Source organism: Sebastes fasciatus, chromosome 15 (genome assembly GCF_043250625.1).
Source record: "Sebastes fasciatus isolate fSebFas1 chromosome 15, fSebFas1.pri, whole genome shotgun sequence".
NCBI lineage: Eukaryota > Metazoa > Chordata > Actinopteri > Perciformes > Sebastidae > Sebastes > Sebastes fasciatus.
Window position 1 is genome coordinate 9,993,457 of NC_133809.1, and position 9,145 is coordinate 10,002,601.

Below are 9,145 nucleotides of genomic sequence, written 5' to 3' on the forward strand. Positions count from 1 at the left end.
GAGTGATGGGATGCACTTTAAAGGAGTAGACCAACATTTTGGGAAATACGCTTATTTGCTTTTTTGAGAGTTTGAGTAGAAGATACTTACCACTTTCATGTCTGTGTTTTAAAGGCAGGGTTGGTAAAGATTTTAGAAACCTTTATTGTTATATTAGTTGAAATTCAGCAATCAATAAATCAAATGCTCTGACACAAAAAAGAAAAAAATCCGGTATCGGTGGCTGCTGCAGGACTGTAATAAGCCCGTCCAATCATTTCATTTGGCCCGAATGTCATGATTGGACGGGCTACCTGCCTGCCTCTGTGCACTCATTGCACATCACCAGAGTCTTCCACAAGCTGCTAGCTTAACAGCTGTCTGTACTAACAATAGCCATGTTCGTGTTTATGTTCATAATGATAATAGTGGGAGAGTGGACGGACTGTCAGTGTTGTCGAATTTGGCAAATTCCTCGCTAGATTTAGGTACTTTTGGAGCTAGTTAGCAGCTAATCCTGCTAGCTACTTTCATTGGAAAAGAGTTGGTAACAATGGGCTCGTTTTTTTTGGCTGGATCATTTTTAAAAATCTCATGCACCCGTGCTCGTTTCTCAAGATCACCGACCCTGCCTTTAAGTACAGAGCTTTTGCCAGGCGCCTGTTATCTCAGGGAAGCAGAGGGAACTGGCTAGTCTGGCTCTGGTTTTAACTCTTTCTTGACGAACAACATTTTATCCATCCACCCATAGAAACAAGTCCATTGTGCGGGTTGCTATCTATGGTCAGTGAGTACTGGTTTAATTCTACATGTAGGTCTATGTACAATGTGGAGCACAGCATAACAGCACAGAGCTCCCCCGAAAACCACATATTGATATTTTTATGTTTGTTAGTTAGTGAGTTTTAGAGTTTAAGTTTGAGCCAGGCTGGCTGTTTCCCCCCCCAGTTTTCATGCTAAGCTAAGCCTCCCTTATAAAGCTCCACACGGAATGGACATGACCGTTGTATCAATCGTGAATATGTGTACTTCCCAAATTGCTCACCCACTTGTTTATGGTCAATTTACATAGTAGTATGATCAATGTTTGCATGTGCTTGTCTGTGTCTGTTCCTCAGGTCCCCAGAGAGATGCACAGGCAGCGCGGGAGTTTATCCTCAAGATGTTTGTGGACTTAAACCCCGACAGCGACAAGATCATCTACTCTCACTTCACTTGTGCCACGGACACTGAGAACATCCGCTTTGTGTTTGCAGCTGTCAAAGACACCATCCTACAGCTCAACCTCAAAGAGTACAATCTGGTGTGAGGGCCCACATACGACGCACATCTCCTTCTCCCCCCCCATTGCACAAAATGCACACCTCTTTGGGAGTGTGCGCTCAAGTTCACATGCATCACACAGCACACCATGCCGGCTCACACATACACACATTCACACACGCACACACACACACACCAACCAACAGAACCCTTCCTTTTTGTTCCCAGTGCAGTACATTCACAAATCCTCCCACCTGCAAACGCCGCCCCTCCTCTTTCACCGAAGCTCGCCCTCTTCCTCCGTCGCTCGGCAGCTTGTTGTGTCAGAGTCCCCGCTCCTCCCCAAGCTGCTCCGTGTGTCAGATCTGGCCCCGGCTGCTGGCTCTGGCACATTTCATCTGGCACACAAACCTTTCACACGGACTGTACAGTGACTGAAGGGGACTTTGGTGTTTGTTTGTGTGTGTATGTGTGTGTGTGTGTGTGTGTGTGTGTGTGTGTTTTTGGGGCAGCATTGACTAGCGAGGAGCTGTGTTTTGGTGAATAGCGGCATCCCCTCCGGAGTTGACCCTCAGCAGTGTGAGATCAGATCCTCCGTCGTGTCCTTTCTGAGCTCCTATCGGTGTGGAAGGAAGTGAATACTCCTGAAACCAACTAAGAACCAGCGAGTGGCATCATTGGGACAGAGTGACTCGGACAGGAAGTGAGGTCGCACACCGGACACAAGGGGCACGGGGCTGAGGATCCTGTCTCCTTCTCGCATCTATGAATGTACCCACCAGTGTGAGCATCGCAATCGCAAAAAAAAAAAATATAAATATATATATTATGAAGTAAATACATTATGTAAACACACTTAAGACAAAAAGCACGAGAGGGCAAGACATAGCTAATCAAAATCTGTTCATTGCTGAGATTTTTTAAATGTTTTTAATGATAGAAATGTGTTGCTACGTCTACTTCTATTTAACAAATAATGTCTAAAAGGAACGGTGATAAGAAGTGGTGAGAAAATCCATAAAAAAACTTCGCAAAACAAATACATCTAAAAAAGAAGCAACCAGAAATATTACTTGATATAAGTATCCTTTAAAGATTTCTGTGGGAGTTTTTTATGTTTAAGTTAATCACATCGCTTCCCTCCTCCAGATGTTTTCTGTATGGATTCACAGGGACTAATATTCCTCGTGACCTTCGCAGCATCTGGCTCCACTGATACACCCCCACACCCTTATTACAAAACACTAGTAGCGGGTGAGAGGCTCTGCTCTGATTGGTGGAAGCAGATGTGGAGGGAGAGCGTGATGTCGTCAGTGTTTATCAGTCCACTGAGCACATCTGCAGCTCGGGCTGCAAGTAGCTTATTCAACAAAATAAAAGCTGTAAATTAAACTCGCCCGCACGCCAGGTTGTGTGAATGGAATCCACGCGGTAACATTTCCGATGGCGTCACAACTGCGTCGCTCAGCCGGCCAATCGGACACACTTCCTGTCGGTGACATCACATCAGGATGTGCTTCTGTTTACTTTTTTTTTTTTTTTACTGTATAGTCACTTTGTTTATATAAAGATTGCTTGCTGTTGAGTGACGAGAGGAAGAGGGGGGGCGGAGGTGGGCTATGAACCTTTCACAGAAAAACGCACTCTTGAAGTCTGTTGTTTGTGTATATTCGTTTGTAAATACCTATACACAAAACACTCCTGTACAAAAACGCTCTGTGGTACACCCATCTTTGGCAAAAAACAAACAAAAAAAAACGAAACAAAAAAAAATCTTTCATTAGCATACAGTTTTTTTCCTATGAATTTATGGTAGTAGTTATACTGTGATTATGGATTTTGTTCACTTGACGACACAGAGCTGAGTGGTGTTGAGGAAACAATCGGCGCGTAGCGATAGTCGGAGAAAAGAGGTTCCTCCCAACCGGCCTCATGACTCCACACTACCGCTACAGCTCTGGCTCCAGAGTATACTAACTAGGGCTGGTTAAAAATCTTCACAGTACGGTGACGAGATGATTTTAAGAGTAATTAAAGATTTTTTTTATTTATCTAATTTATGGACCAGGTTTGAAGGTGTTGATAATTTGACTGCTTTTGATTCTGTCATGTTGAAGTGCTCCTTTTCTCATGGCGGAGCCTACTTGAGTCTGAACTGCTGTGTAAAAAAAAAAAAAAAAAAATAACGAATGTCTGGTATAGTAAGGACTTTATCTCTGCTTTCTATTTCTTATTGAGACATTTCCAGTTGTACTTCGCCATCACATCTCCATCCATGATAATACTGTTTGGTTTTCTTTAGGAGCCCTCACATTCGTTTTGTTTGATTTTAAAAAGAAAAACAGAAAAAAAAGAAACTTGTATTTCCTCTCGGTTTATAGACGCAGCGCTGTAATGCATACCTAGAAAAATGTACAGTACGAACGTAGGTGGACTTTTTTTATCAGTGATTGAAAGACCCACGCGGTCCATGCTTGCTATTTGTAATTTAACACAAAAATTCTGTTGTCGGTTTTTGCATTGTTAATTTCCAGTTTTTTGAGGCTTGCTTTGATAGTGCCAGTGAAGTGCAGATATACTTTTTTGGTCTTTGACCTTTTCTACAGGTGACTTATCCTTCATCCTCATTAAGGGCTATCACAGTGCATCAGACAGTGGGGAGTGGAGTACAGGACCACAGTGAACCAAGTCATCCACTACTAATCCTTGTTTATAAATGGAGATTACTTGCAGTATGTGCTATAATAAGAAGTATAGGCAGGGTGTTAATGCCAACATAAGGTGTGTGTAGAGAGTTTACCAACACTAAATGGTTTTCTTTGTGTTTCTTTATGGCCCTTTGATGAATTAAGTGGACCCAGTATCTGGCACTCTGACCTTCACTACTACTTATTCGCATGAAGTATCACAGTGTTACCTGTAATACCTCATGCAGTGTAGAAACACTTATCACTAAAGACACTACTACCAGGACAAGTATTGCATGTTTCCCCAAGTATTTGACTAAATGACCAAGCTTGATGACCTTTGCATGTTTTAACCCATTAACTACAAATCTTATACTGTATTGATGACCATTTCTCCTGTTTCTAAATTCCTACTTGTCGTGCAGCTCTTGGTTTCTGTTCATGCTAGTAAGGTTTGAGAAGTAACTTGCAGCTTTCACATTAGTAAAGTTGTTCCGTAGCTGAGTACACTTGCGTCATCATCCACGTGTTTATGTTGAGATCGGCTGTTCTAGTGGCGGAGCATCGTAAAGCACATTCAAACTTGACGGAAACAAAAGTCTTTCCAACAATCACCAACTCTGGTTTTGCTGAAATACACCCTTACTTCACCGAATTTGATGTTAAAATATGCATGCTCTACACGCCGTCTCTCTCTCTCTGCTCGCTGAGTAGCTGAGCGGCTCTCATTCTCGTAGGCAGACCATTAAATAAAATAAAGTTACAAACATCGCCTAACCCCATCGCCTACTATTGTTTATATGTTAAGGAACGGGAGCGTTGAAAAAAGCCTGCCCTTTCAAAACTATTCGCTGACTGCTTCTCGCGTTAAATAACTTCCGTGTTTTGATACGGTTTGCTTTCACACCTGATGCGAACCGTACCCGAGTACACGTGAACTGTACTTGAACCACCTTTTCAAGTGGACTCAAGTACGGATTGACAAACAGTGCCAGTACGGTATGGAGTGTTCGCACTAATCGAACGACCTGGACCTCGGGGTTAAGTGTTCTTGGATCTGGTTCCAGGTCCCTGATGTGAAAGCCTCCTTAGTCACCTTTTTTATTTTTTGTAATACTGGAATTATTGTGTAACTGTTACAATGTTAATTAGTCTGCAGGGGCTGCTTCAAAACTCAACTCAGTAGGGATGCACCAATCTAAATGTTTCCCTCCTGATACAGAGTACTGGTCCAATACACTCCTTTCCAAATTTCAAATCTGTATACTACACTGTGTGGAACTTATTGGAATCATTTAAGTCAGTGGTACGTCTTAACTGATGAAGGAAACACTACATTTTATAATGACACTGACAAAGAAACTAGTTGATGTGGATCAGTTAAGTCTTGCCAATACGCTAAATAAGATCGCATATCGGCACCGATAAACAATCCGGCAAATCTCATCGGTGCGCTCTTACGATGAGTTGTCACCAGTAAGTGTTCTCAACTGCATTACCAAGTAACTTTTAAAAAAACTAGGAAGACTAAATGTTAACTGTCTCAAACTAGTTTCATGTCAGTAGGGTTTCTTAGACAAACAGAAACCAAAGGCTGCTGAAAAAGATGGAGAATCAATCTAAAAACTCAAAAAGATATGCTTAAAAAAATGGGAAGATGTAAAGTTTGAACACTAAGTTAATGGGGCTAAAATATATATTATTATTTTTTTCAAAACACCAGTGTGGTCCTTAACTGCCATTTATGTCTGCTGAAAATGACACTAACCTTGAGCGGAAGAAGCAGGCGGCCAACCGTTAGACTGCTGTCATAAAGAGGATGCCAGTATTTAAGTGGAGCGATCTACTAGTATGGATACCCAAGTATTTATCAGTAGTTGTGTTAAGATTTACTGTGTGTTGAACCATGTTGTATTTTTTAAAACTTGACACTACAACTCTGGCACATGGTGAAGGGCTGACTGGCTGTTAGTGTGGTAGCGTGTTAGCGGCCCGGTGTTGCACAGTGTGTTTTTGACACATATTATCTCAACATAGCTGGAGAGAGATGGACGGCTAATCTGTATGAATTTAAATCTCATTCTTGTCCGTTTTGAGCGACGACCCAGTGGGAAGACTGGATTGGTTTTTCACTACAACACACTCTTATTTATTGCCTTTCATTGCCTTTGAATAATGAAAGATGGTGTTGCCGGCCCTTTACGGTTTTCGGAGCGTGCTCTGTTGACCTTTTCAGTGGCCGTGGTTGTGTGATTTTCCCTTCTTGTGGGCTTGTTAAAGAAATAAGTGGAATCAAACTTATCTTTTTGGACGTCAGTGCATATTCAAAACTTTAAATCTTGTTCCCTTTTTTTTTTTAATTTCCTGTATTATAAGAAAACATTACCAGAACTATTACTTTAGGACCACTTGATTTATTTTTCCTCACTCCAATGAAACCTGAAGGTCAATTGTGTAGTGGTGTATAAAATGCTGTTTGTTTTTTTTCTTCTTTATTTTGTATGTAAACCAAATGTAAATTATGTATTATACTGAGTGTGCCAACCCCACTCTCTCTAGAGCCAGGCTCTCTCTAAGTGCCAACGCTGTGGTCATCATCAAAGGACCACCACCTGAGATGGTCCTCCCCCATCCCCCCCCCTTTTTAAATAAATCACACCAGAGACTAAAAGGATAGATGATTAAGTACACACAAAGACTTTATTCTGTATTTAAGATTGAAGATTTAAAAGATAATCTGCTGTTTTTTAAGAAACTGTAATTATAATTGCATGTGCTGTTTATTTTGTGTTGGAAGTGAGGGCTTTGATGTTTTCATTGAAGCAGAGCCCTCGATGAAGGGGGGGTTCAATCAGTTGGTTATTATCGATTATTGATTTACATAACTCTTGCCATATTTTTTTATGTGTTTCATGTATTTGTTTCAACCACTGTTGCCTGATCCTCATTCAAACATGAACATGACTTATGATCATTGCCGCCTTCTAAGAGAGAAACATAATGACAAGGTATCTGTTTTAAATTGAAATAAATTTGTTCCTATACTTGCTCATGGTGTGTGTGCTGAGTGGGTTTCATGATTTTGTATGTTATAAGTTGTAGCTGTAGAAGTCTTGAGGTAATCTTATTATGGTTAATTTTAGAAACAAGTATCAAGGTGTTGTGATTTCACTGGAGTTTCAAATTTAACAAAACTATTTCCAGTGGGAGCCTAATGTTTTCTTGTTTGTTTTGATCACATGATTTTTCCAAGTAAAATCCCTTGTTCCTGTGTGGCTGCCTCTGTTGGCTTCTTTGATTTAATTTGCTTAATTTATCAAATATCCTTCAGGGACTAGTCGTCCTACTATAGCTGTATTTTTAAGGTTATAGGTCGGACTGTGTCCAAATCCTCCAGACTATCCTTTTTAAATGTGTCATATTAGTATATTATGGCAGCATTAGAGCTGGCCAGATGTGTAAGCAAATCAAGCAGCCACCAGGGGCCTTCAAATGAATGAAATGAAATGCAACCTATTTTCTGATTTAGTTATAATACCTAATTGCAACTGCAAGAACAGAAAGAAATTTGTGGATTAGAAAGCGCTATAACAAAATAGTGGAGTTTTCTTCTTAAAGCCTCTGTGTGGGATTTGAAAATGTCTGACTTAAGCAACTCTTAGTTGTTGTATCATAAAGGCAAAAATGCATGCCGATGCATTAGCAGGGGCAGACGTTACTGTTAGGCAAGGTAGGCAACTGCCTGGGGCCTCAATTAAAAAGGCCCCAAAACAGCTAAAGATTTATTATGATGTTTAGATAGATATGAAAAATATTGAATAATGTTACTATTCTAACTCATTGTACCCCAAAATAGCTTATACTTGTGTACTTCTACTTCAGAGGAAAACATTGGAGGTAGTACTACATTTACCTGACAGAGAAATGTTACTGGTTGCAGATTCAGATTTAACTCCCAAAATATAAAAATTTAAATATGATGCATTATCATTTAAACTATTTTGACAAAGGGCCCCAGTACATGGCCACATCTTTAAGCAGTAACCCCCTCAGTGTTGGAAAGTAACTAACTCAAGTACTGTACATAAATACATTTTTGAGGTACTTTTACTTTACTTGAGTCTTTCAATTTTATCCTACTTCTACTCCACTACATTTCAGAGGGAAATACACTTTTTACTTCACTACATTTATCAGAGAGCTGGAGTTACTAGTTAATTTACAGATTCAGATTTTATTAAAAAAAACAACAACACACAATTAGTGTGACATCGCTCTAGATTAAACTATCCAAAATATATAGAGTAGTTAAAATGTACTCCACCTTCCCCAGCTGTAACATTAAAATGCTTCTTACGTGTCAAAGCATCAGTAATAATACTCCAATAATATGATACATAATAATGTAACTCTCTGAAGGGGACAAGTCATTTTACTTTAAGCACATTTTTCTGTTAATATTTTTGTACTTTCACTCAATTGAAATCTTGAATGTGGGACTTTTACTTGTAACAGAGTGCTTTTACAGAGGGGTATTGCTAAGTAAAAGATATTAGTACTTCTTCCACCCCTTGTACCCCCCTAAGTCAGTGTTGTAAATTTAAAGGTCCAATATTGTAAAAAGTGAGATTTTTTTCATGTCTTTTATATTATAAAGTAGGTTTAAGTGCTGTATAAATACTGTGAAAGTATCAAAGCGCTCAATATACAGAGAAATACACACAGCCCATATTAAGAAATTGTGCATTTGAAACAAGCCGTTAGGATTTCTGTCCATTTGTGATGTCACAAATATACAATATTTAGTTCATTACACAGTTTTAACAGTAAACATTCTAAATGTGTTCAAGTTCATTCCTGGTTGCAGTGTATGTGAATAACATCAGCTGACAGGAAGTAAACATGGACCCAAACTGTTGCCTAGCAACGCAATTCTGTTGCTATTCCGTTGAAATGCACTAAAACGGAGCGTTTCAGACAGAGGGTAAATACAGGCATATTCAGGCAGACAGTATGAGGAAAATAAAGTTTTTTGTTTTACATTACAGCATGTAAACATGTTCTAGTAGAAACACAAAATAAAAGTATGAACCTGAAAATGACCATTATATGGGACCTTACATTTTTTTATCCACCTGCCATTGTGGCTGGTGGATTCCAAAATCTACCAGCCACTCAATTCATTACCGTTGTTTGTTTGTTTTTTTGGATTGTGA

At 39.6% G+C, this 9,145-nt stretch overlaps 1 protein-coding gene and 1 long non-coding RNA gene across 3 annotated transcripts in view; one reads left to right on the top strand and one right to left on the bottom strand.

Moving 5' to 3' along the window:
- gna11b (guanine nucleotide binding protein (G protein), alpha 11b (Gq class)) overlaps positions 1 to 6,978 on the top strand; it is a 31,660-nt gene extending 24,682 nt beyond the window's left edge. For both annotated transcript variants that reach the window (XM_074661573.1, XM_074661572.1), the window contains exon 7: positions 1,098 to 6,978. In XM_074661573.1, the coding sequence (XP_074517674.1) occupies positions 1,098 to 1,288 (191 nt within the window). In that variant the 3' untranslated portion in view covers positions 1,289 to 6,978. The remainder of the gene's footprint in view (positions 1 to 1,097) is intronic.
- Positions 1 to 9,145, bottom strand: part of LOC141783814 (uncharacterized) — a 69,980-nt gene that overhangs the window by 55,930 nt on the left and 4,905 nt on the right. The gene's annotated exons all lie outside the window — the stretch shown is intronic.